Below are 24,400 nucleotides of genomic sequence, written 5' to 3'. Positions count from 1 at the left end.
TTTAAAGTTTTTACTATTTTCACTCATTACATCAATATATTGTTTCAAAGAGTTTAAAAAAAAAAAAAAATGCAATTTATCATTTCCCTATCATTTACAAACGTTTCAATAAAATATGAACAAAAATTAAGATATTTATAATTCTTACCTTTTATATTTGTGAATAATTACTCGAAAATTATCTTCATAAGCATACATTAGTTTCTTTTTTCTTTTTCAGGAAATATTAATTACCAGCAAGGTTATTCTTAAGACAGAATAAAATCTTATAAAAGACTGTACTTTAAAGAGATTATTTTAAGATATACTTTAAAATTCTGCCATGAAAAATAACCTAGCTTGTTTGAAGGTTCAATTTTGCTTTGATCTGATTTAAGAATTAAAAAAAATAAATAAATAAAAATAAAAAATAAAAAAAAACATACGCATACACATTCAGTTAGAATCTTCATAACAATTAAAATGACGTGGGTTAAACTTGAATATCATGAAAACTACTTATTTTATTGTTTTGTCGAACTATTATACTCTCCCATTTCATTAAAAAATTCATGTTCATTGACTTTTTTTTTTCATTTTAGTATTAGGGAAGGAATTTTAATGTATTTTATCCATCAACGAGAAAAGTTCATGCAAAGACACAATTTTATTTCTATGGTAAATTGCACATGTATTGTGCGTTTAAAATTACCAAAGCTAAACAAAGGAACAACATGAAATTCTAAAACGAATTCAAAGCATTCACAAAATTCTCTAAAAAAAACTAGTTAAAGCATCTATCAAAAAAAGAAAATCAGTTCGAATGAGCAAAAATTTCAAGAATTTCGATTCATCGGAGACCCCTCCCTCCCTCCCCCCCAAAAAAAAAAGATAAAATTCCCCTAGAAACAACCTCTTCCTAAAACCTCCTGCCAAAATGAATTTGTAGGAAAAATTCTAGCAGTTTGAAACAAGAAAAATCTGGACCTGCACAGCCATAATCATTTGTCGTGCTTGGAAAACAAATAAAAGTAGAATGCATTTAATAATCAAACACACACATACCAAAAAAAAAAAAAAACAATGTTTTATCTTAGTTTTAAATTTATTGAAAGAAAGAAAAATAGTCGGAAAAATGAATTGAATTACTTTGGAAGACTTTAGTACTTGTGAGATTGAACGACACTCGCCGTGAGCAAGTACGACACGTGTGAATGTGCATGTGACCCTGGAATGAAAAAGAAAATGGCTAAGCCCCTGGCGCACTCACTCCTCCCTCACCCCTTTTTCAAGTCATGGGTCTCAACAAGACAGCAGAGGCGGGGGGGGGGGGGGGGGGGCTTATGGGACGCACGCTTCGCAGAACGCGCAAATCAGCAACCAGCTTACAATAAATGGGCGTAAATGTGAAACAGGTTTGAAGGTTAGAAATAAGTTGGGAATACGTTTAGTCGGATATAGGTTGGTTTTAAACCATCCTCCGATGCTTCAAATGATCGGATGAGCGTATGAAAAAACCAATATCTAACCAAAACATATTTCCAACCATTACGATGCATTTTCAACCTTTCTCCAACGTAAATCCGATGGTTTGTGCTACCTGGGAAGTCTGACGCGTATATCTGTGTTCCCCAAGTAACACTGAAACGTTACGTCATCGCTACATCACGTTGCAATTAGTTGAAACATCGTTACCGTTTCCCACACAACGTGATATCACGTTGCTTTATCGATTCGTTACAAAAAGCGTAATTTTGAAACGTTACATCACGTTGCAAATTTCTTAAATTTGTAACGTTGACAAACAGTTGCAAAAGAAACGTTACTTATCGTTACGTTTCGTTGCACCTTGCCTCGTCTTCGGCAACCTCCGAATCCTAGTGACCATTTTCAGTAAACAACTTCTGGCTTGCTATGCCGCCATTGTTTGCAGCTTTGCAATCGCGATCTCTCATAACTTTTAGCGGTAAGTACTTTGTATTATTGTTAGTGTATTATTGTTGATATACTTATTTAATTTAAAAAAAAAGTGTTATTACATATTACTTTCTTCTATATCTAATATATAGAAGAAAGTATTGGATTCGTGCAAATTTTCGAATTTCGAATTTTGACGGATTCGAACGTTTTGAGGTGTGCTGAGTCCATTTCGACCATTTTTGGAAAATGTCTGTCTGTCTGTATGTGTGTGTGTATGTGTGTGTGTATGTGTGTGTGTATGTGTGTGTGTATGTGTGTCACGTCTGTGTGTGACCAGTTTTTTGTGGCCGCTCTACAACAAAAACTACCGCATGAAATCGAACGAAATTCGGTACACATATGTGCCCCTATGTGAACTTGTGCCCATTAGTTTTTGGCGTGAATTCCTCCAAGGGGGGTGGAGCAATGGGACGTTTTTCGAGTTACGCGTGCTTGCTATTACTCGGGAAGTAACTGGCGGAATCAAACAAAATTTGGTCCATATGTTGGTATTAACAGGAACAGGTGCTGATTCAATTTTGGTGTCAATAACGCAAACGGGGGTTGAGCTATAGAACGTTTTTTGTCGTCAATTGTGACTGCTGTATCTCAAGAAATAATGAACGGAATGAAAGAAAAATTTATCGGCAAGTAGCCCTTAGTGGGTATAAGAACTAATTTTATTTTTGTGTCAACAGCTAAAAAGGGGGTAGCGCAATCACCCGTTCTTTTTTTCCATTTTGAGTGTCCTATCTCAAGAAGTAATGCTACGTTCTGGTTGAAATTTGGAATATATGTGAATCCATGTGTAAACAGGCTTTGGTTCAATTTTGACGCCGATCGCTCCAAGAGGTGTTGATTTTTTTTTTTTTTTTGCGAATAAAAAATATTTTTATTAATGCAACAATAAGAAAGATAAATCGTAATAGATTGTCGTCTGCGTATTTCTCGTGATTTTAATTGTATGGAAATGATAGGAAATATTATCTCAATGATTTAAAATTTTTAACTGTTGCCATCTTATGTTTGTTAACAAATAAAATATTTGTAATTAATTCAAGCAAGGCTTTTAAAAAAACTTTCAATTTTCGCTCTTTGCTTTGCTTTTGCAATAATTCAGACATTGGGATAGTCGTCAAGTTTTTGCATGTGTAATTTTGTTTTTGTTGGGAATATTGCTTCCTCGTCAAGCATGGGGAGGGATCAGAAAAAAATAAAAAAAAATTAATTTGAATTTTGACATCTTGAATTCAAATTATGTTTTTCGCAATCACGAGTGTGTGTATGTAGGCATGTGTGTTTGTGTGTGTGTGGGGGGGGGTGTTTGTGTGTACGGGTATGTGTGTTTGTGTCTGTGTGCTGGCATAAGTGTGGGGGGGTATGTGTATGTGTGTGTGGGGGGTATGTGTATGTGTGTAGGCATTTGTGTTTGTGTCTGTGTGCAGGCAGGAATGTGTGGGTAGTTGTGTGTATGTGTGTGTATGTATGCGTGTGTGTTTGTGTAAGTATGGGTAGGTGTATGTGTGTGTAGATGTATGTGTGTATGTGTTTGTGTGTGTGTGTATGTGTGCGTGTGTGTGTAGTTGTGTATGTATGCGCGTGTGTGTAGGACATGGATGCAACCTGAAGACGGCTTTCGCTATAGGTGCTGCATCGTGAGGAGCCCGCCTGTCCACGGTGATGGTGCAGAGGGTGGCGGTGGGAAAAATCAAAGGAACGTCAAAAACGGTCAAATGAAAGCAATAAGCAATCGTGATTGCTCAAAAAAAGAAAAATATAGAAGAAAGTTTCGTGATGGCCACAACATACTAGTTTTTATGATGTTAATGAACTGCCGTTGGTCGGAGTTTGAGTATTTTTCCTACCGTACTTTTATTTATAATATTGTTTGAAAGAATAATGTTAGATGTTTTTATTTGAGTATTTATTCATTGATTTCTTAAAAAGATGCTGAAGCTTGGGGATATGTTCCATTAATAAGCTATAAAAGCGATAAATGATACCATTTTTACTTTCTTCTATATCTAATATATAGAAGAAAGTATTGGATTCGTGCAAATTTTCGAATTTCGAATTTTGACGGATTCGAACGTTTTGAGGTGCGCTGAGTCCATTTCGACTATTTTTGGAAAATGTCTGTCTGTCTGTGTGTGTGTATGTATGTGTGTGTGTGTGTCACGTCTGTGTGTGACCAGTTTTTTGTGGCCGCTCTACAGCAAAAACTACCGCATGAAATCGAACGAAATTTGGTACACATATGTGCCCCTATGTGAACTTGTGCCCATTGTTTTTTGGCGCGAATTCCTCCAAGGGGGGTGGAGCAATGGGACGTTTTTTGAGTTACGCGTGCTTGCTATTCCTCAGGAAGTAATTGGCGGAATCAAACAAAATTTGGTCCATATGTTGCCATTAACAGGAACAGGTGCTGATTCAATTTTGATGTCAATAACTCAAACGGGGGTTGAGCTATAGAACGTTTTTTGTCGTCAATTGTGACTGCTGTATCTCAAGAAATAATGAACAGAATGAAAGAAAAATTTATCGGCAAGTAGTCCTTAGTGGGTATAAGAGCTGATTTTATTTTGGTGTCAACAGCTAAAAAGGGGGTAGCGCAATCGCCCGTTCTTTTTTTCCATTGTGAGTGCCCTATCTCAAGAAGTAATGCTACGTTCTGGTTGAAATTTGGAATATATGTGAATCCATATGTAAACAGGCTTTGGTTCAATTTTGACGCCAATCGCTCCAAGAGGTGTTGATTTTTTTTTTTTTTTTTTTTTGCGAATAAAAATAGCTTTATTAATGCAACAATAAGAAAGATAAATCGTAATAGATTGTCGTCTGCGTATTTCTCGTGATTTTAATTGTATGGAAATGATTGGAAATATTATCTCAATGAATTAAAATTTCTAACTGTTGCCATCTTATGTTTGTTAACAAATAAAATATTTGTAATTAATCCAAGCAAGGCTTTTAAAATAACTTTCAATTTTCGCTCTTTGCTTTGCTTTTGCAATAATTCAGACATTGGGATGGTCGTCAAGTTTTTGCATGTGTAATTTTGTTTTTATTGGGAATATTGCTTCCTCGTCAAGCATGGGGAGGGATCAGAAAAAAAAAAAAAAGAAAAATATAGAAGAAAGTTTCGTGATGGCCACAACATACTAGTTTACTCATTTAATCGACTTTTTGCAGAAAGATTTTGACGAAATAATTGTAGCAATTTTTGGAGAAAAAAAAAATTGTCATGTAACTGAAATTATCTTTAGTAATTCGGAACTCCAGCGCTCGAATACGCTACCTTGCGGTGATTTATAAAACTGCGAATGCAACTAAAACTTTGCCACGTTGCGTTCCATGTGTGTCTGTTGACGTAAACACAGGCAGTTTGTTCTGAGTATTTATTAACGCAATCGATGTGTCTTAGTTTGCTTTCAGCTACAGAAATTAATTCGTCCCTTAGTAGTATTCTCGAGCTCCTCAAAATAATGTTAGTTTTCATTATTTCCTTAATAATAGGTGAAAGCGAAAATTCTGGATTAACAAACTTGGATAACGTTATACAAGGTAAAAAATTTTATTGTTTTGTATGAATTTGTAAGAATATGGGAGTTTTTTTAATCTTAAATTAATTAAACTTACCATATTTTACAGCAGCATTTAGTTGGAATGGACAGTATGCAAAATATTTTCTTGAATATATTATCGTAGAACAAAATGAATAACCGAGAAAGAATTTACTTTATTCCTTTTATTCTCAGCTGAAAGGTATCGCCAAATTTGTTTAGGGTTATAATTTTGGCATTGTGCGAGCAAAGTAGCCTTGGCGAGATTTCGCGTTTTTAGTTAAACCATTTTCAAATTTTATCATGAGTGGAATAAAATGGTAGTAAGATTACAGAATTCGATAAGTAAAAAGAAATAATTGTCAATCAACTGAAAAGAAAACTACCACCATATATCCGTGAGAATTTTGTTGATGATTTGCATAACATGACACAATTAAATCGTAACTCAGAAATTAGAAAAATCGAAACAGAAAATTTTTAAATTAACCGATTCGGAAATTCAAGAGAAATAACTCAGCTACAAATGGAAAACAAGCGCTAGCCAAAGCAAAGCAAAAAGTATCATCTTCTTTTGGTAATAATTTGTAATGTCATATTAAATTTTCTAGCATTAATTGTTATTCTTGTCAGGCCACAATTATTATTTAGTTTTATCAAGAATTGATAAATATCGAATTCAACATCGTGAAAATGGCTGCTTAGAACTACGAACTACGAACTTTGCATTAATGTTTGACGTTTAGTAATGCTTCTTGAATTCTCATTTCTTTCTACGTGGGTCAGAATATCAACAAGACTTTGAAAATTAATTTAAAAAGAATAAAGCGAAAAAATCATACGTACGAACAAAAATCACAACACTTTTAGCATTTTCTTCGTTACCATGTGCGTTTGTTTTAGTTTTCAATTCCGCCATTAGACAGTGACTTCAGTGCCCCCTATAGTTCGTTGGAGTTGCGAATAATACTTCAAATTTTAGTTAAAGCACTGATGTAAGAGGATTTTTTCAAAACTTTCATGCCTTTCGAAAAATATTTCTGGAGTTCTTTAATAATAATTATAATTATTTTTTCAAGGATTTATTTATGAAAAAAGTTTTTATTTAATTTACAGTAATATCGTTAATTTTGACTATTAATAGAACTCTAATTGATGTAAATTCGGCTATGCTATGTTATGCTCTGTTTATTTTTAAATGTCAAGAGTGCTCTTACAAAATATTGTGAATGAACCAACAGTGTGAGAATACTCGAACGCCTTTAAATGGAATGAGACATTTTATAAATTTAAAAAAAAAGAAAAAAAAAACAAAGATTTTATAAAAGTATATTAACACTAATTGCATTAACAAAAATACAGAATACTTACTGTATCAAAAATTAAGGGTTCAATGAACCCATCTCCATTCTTACCAAGAAAAAAAAAACTTTATTCAAGCTTTGAAAAAAAAAAAAAATCTTAATACAACGCTTAAAAGCAACGTGATGTAATGTGATAAATAAAGGTTGATGTAACGCTTCAAAAATCGTTGATGTAACGTTACTGAAACCGTTGATGTAACGTTACTAAAACCGTTGCTTTTGCGTTTTTCAACGAGACATATTTTCGCTCTATCAACGTTACCAGTAACGTGATGTCAACGATTCAGAGCAACGTGATGTAACGTGATTTATGTTACTTGGGTCTGGATGTCTGTTTGTGTCATCGTAGCTCATAAACGGATGAACCGATTTTCCCGTTTTTTCGGAAACATTGATTTGTAACAGAAGGGCGTATTTTGAGGAGGGCGAACCAAGAAATGCCCCGGTCATCTCTATGGACAGACATACAGACTGGTTACAGTCATTCGCTACAAGCTACAAGATATTCAAAGATAAAGTTAAATGTATAGCGTTGTAATCTTTGGCAGCGGTGCCCTATTTACGGCTCGCGGACTATATGTGGTCAGCGAAGCGAATCGGCGCGGCCCGTTTATGTTCGATGTTACGAATCGATTCCGGAACTTCCCCATATAATTGTGAATCCGTCTTCGATTATCCGCCAGTAAAACCTATCCAGTCGCAGTCAATCAAATTTCATTTCCACAGAACCCCCATTGAAAAATTTTTCATTCAGTCCTATATTTTGGCTTCCTAAATACGTGATACGTCAAAATGTTGCAAATTTGTAGCCTAATTATTTAGGCATTGCCTTCTGGAAAACAGATACAAACTTTTCAGTTATAAAGTAATGATCGCAAAAATTTTTGGTTACTAATCCAATTCCGTTTACCATTTTTTCCTATGTCATCTGGACTTTCTTTCCTTTTTAAAAAATTATATGTGTTCTATCCCGCGAGATAGAAGCGTGGCCCGTGGGTAAAAAAAAGGTTAGGCACCATAACAAGTTGAGATGAAAAAAATTGAATTAATTCTCATAAAAAGTTTTTTTGTTAAAATAACTGGAACAAAGCCGCAACAAATAAGAAACTGGATGAAAAGAAGAAATTTAATGCAAAAAAGATAAAATACCAGCACTGAGTTTTACCTAACTCGCAAAAATAATTATGCAACAAGTTTAAAAAAGATTAGATAAAAATCGAATATATCTGTTACAACATGATAACGATCCTTCCTTAAAAAAAAAGTATCGAAAGATAATGTACACTGATCCTTGAATTGATTTTCATTCATGATATTGATGATTATTGATTGATGAAGACACCTCTTTGAGGTCGAAATGGAACAATCAAAATTATTACAATTGTTAATAACTTTGATTGCTCCATCTCGACCTCTTTGATTTCAATTTGCAGCTTAAGCATTGAATATAACTAGCTTCATGTTCTTTCGTTTTTTTCTAGAAATAGTTTTCAAGACTTGAATCAGTTCATCTAAATCATTGATCTTTCCAACCGCTGGCCCGCCACTATAATGATTTCAATTACCCGCCTAACAATATAAGCTTCAATACTTTTTTCCATATTTGCTGGCATTTCAATGACCACTAGTGTAACAAATGGAACTAAAATACGTTTCAATGAAATAACGATTTACAAGAGAAATTTTAAAACTTTGCACAGTTGGATTTCAATTAATTGCATGTTAAGAGATCAATTTTTAGCAATCAGCTCTCCAAGTCGCATTTGGTGAATCGTGTTTCTAACACTCATCTCGAAAACTCTCTTTGAATTGCTTCATCACACATAAAAGTCAATGGTGACAGATTTGTCAAAGAGAAAGAATGCAAGATTTCCCATTGAACTAAAAAAGAAATAACCATTTTAATAATTTTAATTTAGTTTTGTAAAACGTTTCACCATTTGCGTTTTATAAATCACTAACAGTACTCGCACGGCGATGCCCGTGGTAAGATGTTAAAGGAAGTCCGTTGAACAAAAAAAAAAAAAAAAAAAAAAAATAATAATAATCCATGCCCCCGTCTCTCTTCTGATGTGAAATGATCATTTTTCTTCAACTAAAATGCGTACACACCTTTTCAAAATACTTAGTAACAATGGCGGCTCGTGCCTTGAAAAAGTGAGGGGGTCAGATCATGGGTTCACTCGCTCCTTCCCTTTTTTTAATTTTTTTAAAATATATATTTTTTTCTAATTTAAACTTTCTTAAGTTAACTTAAGTTTATTTTAAACACAGGACAAGCTACAAAATATTTCAACTACTAAGTAAATCACGAACGATGTTACCATGTTTATGCCCGTGATTGTCGGCAGGGTGGTGCACTTTCACCCACTGACATTAAAAAAATAAAATTTAATTAATTAGATAGGGAAAAGCTACAAAAAACACATCGAAATTTTTTTATCTTATGTTTATATCCAGTACGCTTCCCAGCGCTGCAGTACGCCTCCCTTGCAGCACCGGTAAGGAGTTGTTGGAGGGGAGGGCACTTTCACCCCCTGGCTTTTCAAAATAAATAAATAAATTTTTAAAAGCAATATTAATCGAAGATTTTTAATAGTAACATTATTTTTAATCTTTTAATAACTAATTATTTTGAATGAGTAAAATTAATTTTATTTTATGCAAGGCCAAATTACAAAAGTGTAAAAGTATTGTGGTCAGAGAAATATGTAAAAACATATAAATTAATTAACTTTCACAAAGACTTGTGAAAATACATCCGAGTATTCCCTTTAAAATAAATGAAATAAAAATAGATAAACTAAATTAAAAAAACTAAAAATAAATACATTAAAAAACCCTTAAAAAAATTCTTGGCTATTTATATGCGGGTGTACCTTTCTGCATATGAATCTGCCGACGCCCATGGGCCAGATTCAGAATTTTTATGCAGACAAAGAAAAATATATCGAATTCTTTTTATTTCCTTCAAATTATTGATAACTAGTCATATTTCTACATGAGCAGTAATTTAAAGCAAGTAATAATTTCTGAGTCACAATGGAAAGACATTTTTTGAATAAAAAAATAATCTTATACCGATAAATGCACACACATACATACAACACAACACACAACAGTGGCGCAAATAGAAAATAACTTTAAGGGGGAGGGGGGGTAGCAAAATAGGAAAAAATCTCATCAATTTGATTGATTTGCTCATCAAAACTCTCAATTTTGAAACTTGTAGTTTTAAAAACGCAATTTTAGGTGATGTTAGGAAAAGAACGGTATAGAGAACTCCATGAAATTTTTTAGAAATTGAAGCCTTAAAATGCGGTGATAGGCCATATTTATTGATGTTAGGGTAAGGGATGGAGCTTTATGACTCTCCTCGATCGTGTTTTTTTCTTTTATTTCTTTTTTTGAAAAGTTAATAAAAATCAATTTCTCCTCCCCTCAATTTTTAGAAATTGCAGTTCCTAAACGCAATTGTGGACAAACTTCGAAGATTTTTGCGGGAAGGGGTCCTGGAGCTCTTCCCCTGAAATTTTTTCCAAAATTGAAGTCATAAAATCGGCCTGATGAAAACAAAAAATTCTTCGTATAATCCGCGGATAATACGATGCAAAAAAATGAAGTTTTGATTTAACATACAATTTTAGCAACGAAATTAAAAATGTGATGAAGTAATAACTTTTGAGGTACATTCAAAACTAATTTTAAAAATAATCTAAAAAATAATGATTTCTTCTCTAAATTGACATTTTAGTACGTTAATTACTTGAAGACAAAGAGCAAACGATCTAGTCTTGAATGATCCATCATTTGTTAAAATAATATCTCAAAAATTGTTTAAATTGATTTACCCAATCATGAATATCGAGTTTTACTCTTTTTAATTTGCTTGCGTTCATTTTTCCCGACTCAGGGACAAGTTTTGTTCAAACAGTTCTGATATTCTATTATTTTGAATTTGGGTTGTACTATTATAATAAATAAAAAATCGAAAATAAATAAGAAAATTAAAAAAAGTAATTAACAGTAAATTTAAAAATTGATTTTTTAAAACTAATAACGAAAAGTAATTAGAACTATCTTGCAAAAATAAACAATTTTTAACTCAAATAAATAAATAAATAAATGAAACAAAAATTAACAAATAAAAAATCAAACATTTGCTCTAAATTTGCCTGATTACACAATAACACAAGGAAAACACAATACTTTGCAAATATTAAGTTTATCTTTTTTGTTAGTTTACAAAGTGTTTCCACGTGGGAAGAAGACAGTGATGAAATTATGGACAACATCTGCTAGAACAAAGAAGTTATCACAACAGATACACAAAATGCTTCAGCATTGCCCAAAAAGTTTGACAAAGAGGTAGTGCTGGTGTACTGCCACAAAATTACTTGAGAGTATTTTTTTTTCTTTAAGTTAGCATGTAAAGTTAGCGTTTACGCATGCCCCCCTTTCCCCTGAAAAGTAAATTTTCAAACAATTTTTTAAGAAATTCTGGAGCGTTAAATCCTTATAATTCCTCTGTAACTTTTTTTCTTTCCAAATTAATATTTCTGAGATTCAAAAAGTTCAGAATGCAATACTTCTGGTGCCAAAACATCTGCGCCGAATCGGCCAGCACCGAAACGGACACGCCAAAACGCGGTCGCACCTAACCGGACCAATAAACCAAAATTTTACAATAAGTCTTTTTGAGCAATCACGATTGCTTATTGTCCTCATTTGATTGTTTTGATGTCTTATGATTTTATTTTACCCCCGCCTCCCTCTGCAGCACCACTGTCGGCCGGCCGCCTCATGATGCTGCTCCTCTAGCGAAAGCCGTCTCCAGGTTGCGTCCATATCCTACACACACACCCACACACGTATACATACACACACCACCTACACGTACACACACGTATACATACACACACCACCTACACGTACACACACGTATACATACACACACATACGCATACATACACACACCTACTCACACAAACACATTCATGCATGCACACAGACACAAACACACACACACGTACATACACATACCTATAAACACACACATATCCACACACTCATGGCGCAGTATAGTCCTCAAGAGGGCTCTTGCGCCATTAAAATCAAATAAACCAACCACACACTCATGCCTGCCTGCACACTGACACAAACATACACGCGTACATACACATACCTATACACACCAGTGGCGGCTCGTTGGGAGGGGGCCTGAGCCCCCTCACTATTTTCAGACAATAGTTTTTTTTTTATGTATTTTCCATTTTATTTGTGCGTACGTGCTTGAAATTAAAAAAAAAAGTGATTGTAGTCTCTTCCTGCGCATAATCCGCAGATTATCTGTTAAAATGTAGTGTAAAATTAATCAGATGCGGATTATATGGTACGGTAGATTTTTTTTTTTTTTTTTTCCTCCCTCAACACAACGCATTGAACCTCAATATTTACAGCAGGATTCGTAGAGACCGTTACCCTGCCTGTATGCTGTATATTTTACATAGCTTGAATGTTCTTTTTACGCGATTCAGGCTATGTAAAATAAACATACTGGAAAGGAAGAAGCGTTCATTTGCACAAGATTTGACCGTTTGCTCCTTTCTTGACTCTTTGTCTTCAAGTTATTAGCGTACTATAATGATAATTTAGACAGAATTAAAAATGAATTTAATTTTATTTATTTGACACAAATAATTTTTTAAGGAAAGTTTATATATTATAACAATATTTATTTTAAAAAAAATTTTCAAAAACCGGGGGGGGGGGCAAGTGCATCTATAGTCTGGCCCCCTCACTTTTCCAAGGCACGAGCCGCCACTGATACACACACATACACACATACTAATGCCTGCACACAGACACATACGCCTACGTACACACGCACACTCGTGATTGTGAAAAACATAATTTGAATTTAAGAGCTCAAAATTCATTTTTTTTTTTTTTTTTTTTGCACTTCTCCTAAAAAAAAATGGTTAATAAACTTTTTCATCATCTACGTAAATTATAAACTTAAAAACTTAATTATTTTTCACCTGAAAATGTTTTTAATCCTGTGGGAGGGGTTATGTTGATAAGGCAGAAAAGAATTTCTAAAATATTAACAAACCCTAAGAGAGAAAATGAAAATTAAGTATTTGAACAACCATCGACAGTGCACGCGTACCTACCGAATTACTTTTGACATGCAAAAGAAAAACACTTACTTCGAAAAATATCCATGCTTTCGTCCTAATAGGTGTAACTCCTGCGTAAAAGAAAATTGACGGAAAAACATAAATTGGTTTTCTTTTGAATCGATCAATTAAAAAAGAAAAGCCACCCTCAGTTTCTGCTCTAAGTTCTATTTATCATCAACGCTGAATATTATTCAAAACGCAGTTCAAATATTTAGTTTTGTTTTTTGCTTATTCCCTGCGTAAGCGCACTGCAGACTGTTTGTTCTTTTCCAGCTGACCTTTAACAGAATGTTCAAGATCAGCTGATAGAAAACGACGTATTAAAAAGACGAGGGGGAAAAAAAGGAAGAAAAAAAAAAGTGAAGTTGTTTTTCATATTCATCCATGTTTTCGGAATGGGTCTGGAGGATTGGAATTCACAGTGAAATGCTTTTTAACTTTTCGATTTTTATTTTAGTTATCGGTCTAATGAAATTAAATATTTTGTAAATATTTCAAAATTTCAATTCCTGTTGGCAATTCTAGAAGTCATAAGTCTTATTTAAAAGCATTAGCATTATTCTAAAGAGATCAGCTATGTTAAGGATAATAATCTTTACTAATAATAAAGCTGAAAGTCTCTTTGTCTGGATCTCTTTCTCTCTCTCTATGTCTGTCAGGATTTCTGTGACGCGCATAGCCAAAGACGTAGCCAAGGGGTGGGTCCATGGGGTCCGGACCCCCCCCCCCTTCCCGAAAGACCCCTCTCCTTTTTTCTCAGTTGTTGCATCTCGCATCAACAAAATTTTTCCGAAAGATAATGATTTTATAAAACGCAGCATTCTCTCCCCTTAAATATTTCCAGTAATCGGCATTTTTCTCAGCGCTTGTGTCAATTCAGAACACGAGAACCTCGTGAACAACTGCAGGTTCGCAATTTTCGTCTGCTTTTTGCTGTGTCACCTACTCCGTCCGAAACGGGGAAATGTCCCTTTCGACTTTCAAACCAGCTGGGTCCTGTGACCTTGAAATTCAGCCCCTCTCCTTGGTCCATTAAATTGCCATTGGCAAAGTAAAAACAAGCATTTATTGCCACTTCCGCCGTATCCCAGTCTCATTGGCGTGGTTTTCTTTACTTCTTTCTCTTTTCTTTTTGGATTTTCGTGGATTTTGTAGATGCATGCTGCACGAAAGACAGCCAGAGTGAGGTGCGTTCCTGGTGAGTCAGTAATTGAATTCCGATTCTTTTCTGTTTTAACACGCAGTTTTTATTTATGTCATACTTATAGGAAACATATCTTGAACAAAATTGTATGCAAAAGAAAATTAAGTTTACCCAAACTAGATAAGTCGCAGTGCTCCCTTTTAAAGTTTTCTTGATAATACGAGCAATTTTACGTGTTACTGTGTTTTTCTATTTAAAAACTAATTTTAGATTCTAAGCCAGCAGCGAAAAAAGAAATTCCACACATTTCGTGTGTTTGAGGAAGAGAAAAATAATTATTGATTTTTTTTTTTTTTTCATTTTAATCCTATATTTTTGACATGGCTCATTTCAGATTCATCAGAATATTATATTTTGATAAAAATTTTATTTGAACTTTTAGATTACTTTTAACATCTCTCTCCTTTCTGAGTAACAAATTACGTAGATTTTTTTACTGATGTTTTCCTCCCAATATTTAAGCATGATCATGGAAGATATTAAATGCCCAAAAAAAATTCGTGTTTGAAGGTAAAATAAATAAAATAAATGAATAAATAAAACTTGAAGTTGACGTAACAAACTTTTTACGGTATCAAAATTTTATAGAAAAATTAAATTGAAAATTACTTGAATATTTTGCGGTGATCAGTTTATGAAATTACAAGTTCGGCCATATTAACGCATGTAGTAAGTAATTTATTAGAAATTATTACTTTTAAATCTTACTGAATTGTGATTCTATGATCCCAAAAGAAAAACAGTTAGTTTTTAATTGACGAAAAAAAATCTTATTCGATGTTGTTCCATAAAACATATTTGTATTTGCATCATTGGAATACATTTTCTGATTGTTATTCACTGGCTTTGTACTAAGGAGTTATTTAATTAGCATCTATGCATCCATCTTTAGTAAATTGTGAAGGTAGCATTAAACGTAACAAAAAACATGCATGTGCATTTAACTATAAATTACTAGGTGAAAATTACCGCTATTTACTGCGTTACAAGCAAAGAAACAAAATAGGTTAATACGATGTAAATGTTTTTGAACTTTTCTTTTATATATTGCCATTTTTTTAAACACTTATTTTCTTCAAGCTAAAAATATTTACTATTTCTTGCAATAGAGTGTTTTGCTAACATCGTATTGAAGAAAAAAAATCATTACCTGCGTCGTAAAATATGATATGTATTGTTGTTAAAATTAACAACATGTTGTTAAAATAAAATTACACAGATGCTTAATTTAATTCATTAGGTATGCATTCCATTAATCGGCATGTAAAAGATCCCTTAGGTCGTTTGACTGTGAATACTCTTGACAAAATTAAATTCCTTTTGCAGTTTCGCATCGAAGAGAGCTCAGGTGTCTCCATCTGGTGGAAACTGGGCATCAAATTTTCCTGTGACATTCACATTCGTGCCTTAATGGTGGTATATGAATGACTGGATGCCATATCGTTGGTTCGCACTTGTTCCACAAAAGGCTAAAGCCTCTAACACAGCCCCGTTAGAAAGAAAAAATAATGATAAAAAACGGCAACACGCCTTTTCCGATATTTAAAAATTTTTCGAACAGCTTTCACCCTTTGAGGAATAGCGACTTCACTTGAGAACACCATTTATTTCTTGCTTCTCTTTTTTTTCAGCTAACTGAAATCACTGTGTCAGTTGGCTGAAGAAAGAAAAAATATATATATAAAAAATGGTTGCAACAAAGGAAGCCTCCGTCCCTCAAAGAGTTAATAGTTTGTTCAAGCTTTTAATTGATTAGAAATGATAATTAGAAAACGGATAAGATTGGAAATATTCTATTTCGTGTTATCAAAAGAATATTATAAATGTAAATAAATAAAAACTAGTTCAAGCTTTTTAAATGAAACCCTGTTAATATTTTCGTTGAGAGAGTTGTGGGATTTTTCCTGAAATGTTGTTCAAATCGGACAGGGTTACGTTATGTAACATTCATATATATTCGACTCCATAGATATAGATTTATTTATCATCATATAAATAATGCCGATGATCGAGTAACCCGCGTGTTTCAACAATGAATTCGCACCACGGCATGATATGTAATTCGATAATATATTTTGGTAATGTTTAACATGCAAGGAAAGGCTTTATTGTGACAAGGCTGAACTGGATCCGGTAACTGTTACTGGTAAGACTGTGTCATATCAGAGGAATGAAGAAACGAAAACCATGAACGCTATCTACTGGAGTTTAGGGTTAATCCACTGGTGTTAGAGTTAAAATTTCAACAATCAAAATATCACCAAACAGGCAATTGCTTCGTTCAAATGAAGAAGAGTTGAAGCAATTTTCACCCGTCATACCTTGACGGGTGACTTTCTAGTTTTCAAATAAAATGGCATAAGTACAAATGTACATAATGTTACAAATCCTGTAAATAGTAATTATTGTAGTAACGTAACCTGTAAATAGTTTCCCGTAATGAATATGCAACCCCTTTTCATTCCGCTAAAGTATACGACCCCCTATTTCCTTTTCTTTTCATTGATAAAATTTGATAACGGTCTACGCATTTCGGGAAGCAGAAAGAATGTTGTGGAAAATTCTTCGATGTTTATAAAAGCGTCCTGCTGGATAAAGAGGGGAGTGAGTTTCGATTGAGAATTTGTACTGAGAGTGTATTAGCTCTGTTTATTGCGAGGCATTTCGCTGTGTTGTTTTCGTATTTGGAAGTAAATACGTGTGTAAACGTTGAGTTTACGGTGTTGAGTGATACTGGTTTAATTGCTGATGATTAATTTAGCAGTTGTTGACGCTCTTTCCTGTACATAGTGTAAATAAATTTCCTGTATTTTTAATCAAGAACTGTGTCATCCTTTCGAGAAAGTTGGAAGCCGCACCGAATCCGTTACAATATTTTGTTGAAATATATTACAAAGCTTTAATATTTTATTAAATTATCGCATGCATTTTCCAAGTAATTTCTTGAACAGTTTTCGTTTTCCGTTTTTCTTTTATTGTGCCCTTTTTATTAATAGAAAATATATCTCTTATTTTCAGGAGGACAGAGGTTCACTCATATTTGGAAACTTTGTATGTAATAACTTTCAGTTTAATAATAATTTACAAAATGACAATAATTAATTTACCACTTAACATAAACTTTTTGTTAACTAATTTTAACTAATGACTATTAATTTCAATTATTTAATTAATTTTAGTTAATTATCATATTTTAATGATCAGTTTTAATTGGATTTATCTTAGTCTTGTGCAGGGGCGGATCCAGACTATGGATTTGGGAGGGGAACTTTTCCAGCAACAAGTAGAATTGGGGGGGGGGGGATATGAAATTACTCATTAAAAAATTCCATTTATATTGAGTTTTACAACGTATCTACTGCTCCTTAATGCTTCTTATTAAAAAATTTTATTCATTAAAAATTCTAAAAGTACAAATCTTAAATAATTATTTTTAAAAGTTTGTTCATTCTTCTATTTTTAAGTGCTTAAAGTAAATAATATTTGCAGCAGTGGCTCAACCAGAAAAGTTTTAGAGGGGGCACTTTTAAAATTTTTACCATCTGATAGGGGGGTCCGGGGGCCCTCCCCGGGAAAAAATGTTGAAATTTTAGTCTTAAGAACGCAGTTTTAGACAGTTTCTGGTGATGTTACGAGAAAGAAAGGTTCGGGGACGGTCTGCGGAAATTAAAGCTTTAAAAACGCGATTACAGGCGATATTTGTTGACGGTAGGGTAAGAGATTTGATTTTGGAGGGGCTGCCTCCGATCGATTTTTTGTAAAATATATTTAAATCGATAATCCATCCGCTAAATTTTTCGAAATTGAATTGCCAAAAACGAAGTTACATACTAATTTTGACAATGCTTCGAGCAGTACGGTTCTAGGGCTTTCCCCCAAAAATATTTCGAAATTGAAATCCTGGAAAACGAAGTTTTTAAGCGATATTCGGTGATACAGAATTTAAACGCTCTCCCCATTAAATTTTTCAAAATTGTAATTTTTTAATGTTCAAATTTTTAACAGGAGCATTCGAACCCCTGTCCGGAAATTTTTCGTTATTGACATCCGAAAAACTTGACTGTAGACCATATTTGGTAATGTCATGGGTTTGGCAATTTTTCACAATTGACGCTCCAAAAATCAATCGTAAACGATTCTCGATGTTATTAGAATAATTGGTCTTAGGTAGTTCTTCTCTTTAAAATTTTCAAAATTGAAGTCCTAAAAACAAGATTTGAGACGCGCTTTAAAGGTATTGGCGGAGGAAGCGGACTTCCGAAGCATATAGCATTATGAAGACTTTTATTTTTATACGGACCAAAAAAAGGGGACTGCTCCCATCAAGGTACGTTCCATTTTTCTCTTTAATTTTAAGAAATGTTTTACAAAAACATTCTACTTGGCCTTCTGGGGGATCACGGGCCCAGTCCCCCCCCCCCCCCCCCACCTCCAACTCTGATAGCGCCACTGAATTGCAGAAGCTTTAAATATAATGATCAACACATCACCAAATAAATGCAAAATGCAGTTTAAACAGGTTTGTGCTCAAAGAGCCTTAATTTGAAAGATTACTGGAAAACAGATACAAAAAGCAAGTACAGAAATTTGGGAGACTTAAACTGGCCCTAAAGTGGATAAATTGAACTACGACTAAAAATGTGTATTGTACCATATCGGTGAGTCTTAAAAAAATAAGTACGATGAAAAATATTTACTCTCAGTTTCCGAACTCGAATTTTTATGTAGTTAACTTTTCGTAGTCTTATAACTTAGCATAGCTTATAAGCTGTGACGAAAGCATTTAATTTTTGTACATTTCTACAATATAACTATTTTTACATTCCTGCAGTGCTGGATTTTCGATGTTTTAGAACTGGAGAAAATTTCATTATAATAGGGGAGTAGTTGTTGCAGTTAAAACTTATTAAAACTTTCCCCTAGGATGAGTTCCCTCCAAGCTATGTTAACTAACACCAAAAATTAATCCTTTAAGTGTCAACTACAGATGGTTTTTTCTTACTCTGTTTTCTACACAGTTTTAGGTTTACTTAAGATTTTTTTTTTTTTGTTTTGGAGAAGGACATTCCCCAGTTCCCCTCATTGAGTCCGCTTTTGCAATTCTCTCCTCACTTTTCCCTGCGCCTTTCTTCAAATTCATTTTTTTATAAAACAGAAGAATCTTCCTGCACTGTGTTCTAAGAATTTTTAGGCACACTTACGATTTTTGGGGGAAGGGGAACATTTCCCCAGATCAATATCGTGGATCCACTTTCGCTATTGTCACATCGCTTTTCCTAGAGCCTTTTGTAAAGTTCTGAACGAGCTGATGTGTGCGTCACATGACTTACTTTTACCTTCCTTAATGTTATTTCCCCATTGTTGGCAATTTTAATGTGATTTAATAGTTAACTCTCTAAATATCACCAACAGTGGCCAAATTGAAAAACCAGATTTTAAAAAAAAGTAAATTTTTTCTTTAAAAAATCGCCAAATTTGTCGCCAAGTTGGCGACAAAGCTTGACGACCAAAAGACTGGCGATATATCGCCAAATGTCCGCCAAATTATAACACCACTGGAGTTGCATCGAAATTAACAACGATTTCCCCCAAAAAGGGGAAAAAGCCCTCCTTAGGAACACCCGATTGCAACCAAAAGGGGAGGTGAACAACTAGACTCCACTAGGAGTCTACGTACCAAATTTCAACTTTCTAGGACATACCGTTCTTGAGTTATGCGATATACATACGTACATACGGACGTCACGAGAAAATTCGTTGTAATTTACTCGAGGATTGTCAAAATGGATATTTCGAGAGTCTATATTTTCTCAGGCACTTATACGAGTGTGGTCGGATTGAAAAAAAAAAAACAACATTCATTCAGGGGTGAGCAAAATGGAAATTAAGGCCGATTTTTGAGTGAAATTCTTTTCGCGAATACAATACTTCCTTTTTACTTCCTTTTACAAAATAGGAAGTATTGTATTCGCGAAAGAAATTTCACTCAAAACTCGGCCTTAATTTCTATTTTTCTCACCCCCGAATGAATGTTGAGTTTTTTTTCCGACCCGACCACAGGTGGATATATACCTAGGAACCTACAGACACCCGAAATATTCATTTTGACGACCCCCGAGTTAATTACAACGAATTTTCTCGTGACGTCTGTATGTACGTATGTATGTGCGTATGTGTGTATGTGTGTATGTATCTCGCATAACTCAAAAACGGTATGCTATAGAAAGTTGAAATTTGGTACGTAGACTCCTAGTGAGAGGTAGTTGTGCACCTTCAATTTTGGTTGCATTCAGATGTACTTAAGGGGGTCTTTTGCCCCTTTTTGGGGGGAAATCATTAGTAATTTCGATGTAAACTCAAGTGGTGTTATAATTTGTCGGACACTTGGCGATATATCACCAGTCTTTTGGTCGCCAAGTTTTGTCGCCAACTTGGCGACAAATTTTGCGATGTTTTTTTTTTTAATTGGTTTTAATATGGCCACTGTTGGTGATATTAAGAGAGTAAATAATTGAATCACATTAAAATTGCCAACAATGAGGAAATGACATTAAATTGGAGTAAAAGGAAGTCATGTGATGCACACATCAGCTCGTTTGTAAAAGGAAGTGAAAACGGAAAATTTTTCCTGTACTCTGTTTTCTGAACAGTTAAAGAATCACTTGGGATTTTGTTTTGGAGAAGGACGTTCCCCAGTTCTGTTCTTTGAACCCGCTTTTGGAATTCTCCCCTCGCTTTTCCCTGATCCTTTCTTCAAGTTCAATTTTTATAAAATAGAAGAATTTTCTTGCATTCTGTTCTAAAAATTTTTAGGAACACGTGGGATTTTTGGTGAGAGGAGAACATTGCACCAGTTCCCCTCCTTGGATCTACTTTTGCTCTTGTGTAATCGCTTTTCCTGAAGCCTTTTGTAAAGTTCTAAAAAATGGAACATTTTTTCCTGTACTCTGTTTTCTGAACAGTTTTAGGATCACTATTTTTTTTTTTTTTTTTTACGCAGGCAGAAGGGGAACATTCCCCAATTCTCCTCTTTCGATCCGCTTTTGCAATTCTTTCCTCGCTTTTTTTTTTTTTTTCGCCTTTCTTTAAGCTCAAGTTCTATATAACAGGAGAATTTCGCTGCACTATGTTGTGAAAAATTTTAAGTACACATGAGATTTTAGAGGAAGGTGAACGTTCCCCCAGTTCCATTCCAGGGATCTGCCTCTGCTATTGTTCGATCGTATTTTCTGGAGCTTTTCCTCAAGTTTAAGTTCTATAAAACAGAAGAGTTTTCCTACACTCTGTTGTGAAAATTTTTAGGTGTATATGGGGTTTTGGGGGAAGGAGAAGAACGTTCCCACAGTCCCCCCCCCCCCTGGGAATTCTTTTCTGATGTTGCCTAATTGCTTTTCCTGGTACCTTTGTTCACGTTAAAAAAAACTTATATATTTTCCTGTACTCAGATTTTGAACAGCTTTTTTGCCCTCCCGAGGTGTGTGGGGGGGGGGGGGGCGGGACATTCCAGCAGTTCCTTTTGAAATTCTCCCCTCACTTTTTCTAGTGCCTTTCTTAAAGTTCAAGTTTTGAAAAACGGAATTATTTTCACGTACTCTCTTTTAAAAACCTTTAGGTACACTTGGGATTTTGGAGGGGGAACGTTCCCCCAGTTCCCCTCCCGTGGATCCGCGCCTGGTCTTGTGTAATTATCAGCTACTAATTCTGCTTTAGCATGCCTCCTCTTTTGAACTTCGTGCAACCTTGGACCCCCCCCCCCTTAACAAAGTTCTAGCTACGTGCCTGGCATAGCGCCTAGACCGTTGGGCCGATTTTCATGAAATTTGGCATAGAATTAGCTTGTAGCATGGAGGTTTGCACTTCGAAGCGATTTTTCAAAAATTCGATTTTATTCTTTTTCTATTTCAATTTAAAAAACATTTTCCCGAACTATCATAAGATGGACGAATAAATTACCAAGTTATCATAACGTGGAACCGTAGCATGGGCAAGTCAATTGCCGAGAAATTCATCATACATTATTTGTAAATATACAGGCGAACCAAAAGACCTTTTAATTTTCAATTTTTCTACTACGGGCAAAGCCGTGCGGGTGCCACTAGTGGTAATAATAAAGAGACAGTTAAAATGGAATTACAATTGCTTTAGTTTATTAAGTTGTGTTGGAATAACTGAAGGGCTCGAGGCAAGAATGTGATATGCCACATGATGTGAATTTTTCAGTAGGCCGGTTTCCAACTTGCAAAAATATTTGTAGAATTTTTCAAATTCATTATTTATGCAATCTATATTCTGCAATAAAAAAACAGATATGTTTTTCTCCAAATGACATTATCCATTGTTATGTTTATTTCAATTTTAGTCATGAGAAATGAAAATTTTGATCGAAATTGATCGAACCAGATATGTTTTTCTACAAATGACATAATCCATTGTTATGTTTATTTCAATTTTAGTTATGAGAAACGAAAATTTGATCGAAATTGATCGAACCAGATATGTTTTTCTCTAAATGACATAATCCATTGTTATGTTTATTTCAATTTTAGTTATGAGAAACGAAAATTTTGATCGAAATTGATCGAACCAGATATGTTTTTCTCCAAATGATATAATCCATTGTTATGCTTATTTCAATTTTAGTCATGAGAAACGAAAATTTTGATCGAAATTGATCGAACCAGATATGTTTTTCTCCAAATGACATAATCCATTGTTATGTTTATTTCAATTTTAGTTATGAGAAACGAAAATTTTGATCGAACCAGATATGTTTTTCTCCAAATGACATAATCCATTGTTATGCTTATTTCAATTTTAGTCATGAGAAACGAAAATTTTGATCGAAATTGATCGAACCAGATATGTTTTTCTCCAAATGACATAATCCATTGCTATGTTTATTTCAATTTTAGCTATGACAAACGAAAATTTTGATCGAAATTGATCGAACCAGATATGTTTTTCTCAAAATGACATAATCCATTGCTATGTTTATTTCAATTTTAGTTATGAGAAACGAAAATTTAATCGAAATTGATCGAACCAGATATGTTTTTCTCTCAATGACATAATCCATTGTTATGTTTATTTTAATTTTAGTTATGAGAAACGAAAATTTTGATCGAAATTGATCGAACCAGATATGTTTTTCTCTAAATGTCATAATCCATTGTTATGTTTATTTCAATTTTAGTTATGAGAAACGAAAATTTTGATCGAAATTTTGTGGCTTGTCACGCTATTGTCCCGAGCCCTTCAATTGATTTGTTACTTGGGGAATCAGAGTAACCAGGCCCGGGCATTAAAAGGGGCAATTTGTATTTGGAAAATTTATATATTTACATATAGGTGAGTGTGATTTTTGCTATTTTTTGGTATAGTTTACAGAGATTACATACCCTTTGCTTCCCCCGGAAAATGCGTAACGACGGTTCTGCGAGCAACACATAAGTTTTGCAGTATTTGACAATTTTCGCCACATATGAAAGATGTTTAAAACCAGCCTTATGTTACATTTTCTCTATCCTTGACCTTTGATTTTATAGTGGTCATAAAAAGTTGGTTTTGCAGTCAAAAAGGAGACTTGTAGACCTTTGGGCAATTCTCGTCTCGTGCCTAACGCTAAGTTTTTGATTTTTTCCACCTAACCAAAGCCTTCAAAAATTAATGCTGTTTGGGAATAATACATGCTTTAATATGCTATCAAAGCACAACAGTTAATCCCATATTTAATTGATAGTTACTTGAAAACTTTGCGTTAAGCACGGGACATTTTTTTTTTTTCGAGAATCGCCCCTTTGCATTTTGCTTCAAATTTTACATTTTGGTAATAAAGTACACAAAAAAATGGTCTCATATTCTAAGTTACATAGCTGTAGTTTAATAATTAAAATAATGGCAGCATGCAAAATTTCAAAGTCAAATAAAACATTTTAACTCATTTGAATGGATGGTAACTCTCTTAAATTACAAACACAAAAAATGAAATATCGCAAAAATTAATAGCAGTAATCGCACTAATGAGAAAATGTAACTGTAATTGCGTGTCTTTTTTTTGCCCGTTATAGTTTACAATCCCTCTAAAATCAGAAAAAAATTACATTTTTAGATCCCTGTAAACCAAAAGGACAGGGCCCGATTAAGGTA

At 33.9% G+C, this 24,400-nt stretch overlaps 2 protein-coding genes across 2 annotated transcripts in view; one reads left to right on the top strand and one right to left on the bottom strand.

Moving 5' to 3' along the window:
* LOC129222849 (alpha-aminoadipic semialdehyde synthase, mitochondrial-like) overlaps positions 1–13,307 on the bottom strand; it is an 80,884-nt gene extending 67,577 nt beyond the window's left edge. The window contains exon 1 of the mRNA XM_054857401.1: positions 13,078–13,307. Coding sequence (XP_054713376.1) covers positions 13,078–13,148 — 71 coding nt within the window. The 5' untranslated portion in view covers positions 13,149–13,307. The remainder of the gene's footprint in view (positions 1–13,077) is intronic.
* Positions 13,308–14,140: 833 nt separating this feature from the next.
* LOC129221965 (galactose mutarotase-like) overlaps positions 14,141–24,400 on the top strand; it is a 64,666-nt gene continuing 54,406 nt past the window's right edge. The window contains exon 1 of the mRNA XM_054856364.1: positions 14,141–14,248. Coding sequence (XP_054712339.1) covers positions 14,206–14,248 — 43 coding nt within the window. The 5' untranslated portion in view covers positions 14,141–14,205. The remainder of the gene's footprint in view (positions 14,249–24,400) is intronic.

Source organism: Uloborus diversus, chromosome 5, assembly GCF_026930045.1.
Source record: "Uloborus diversus isolate 005 chromosome 5, Udiv.v.3.1, whole genome shotgun sequence".
Classification (NCBI taxonomy): Eukaryota; Metazoa; Arthropoda; class Arachnida; order Araneae; family Uloboridae; genus Uloborus; species Uloborus diversus.
Note: the sequence above shows the minus strand (reverse complement) of the source record. Positions and strands in the feature narration are given on the sequence as shown.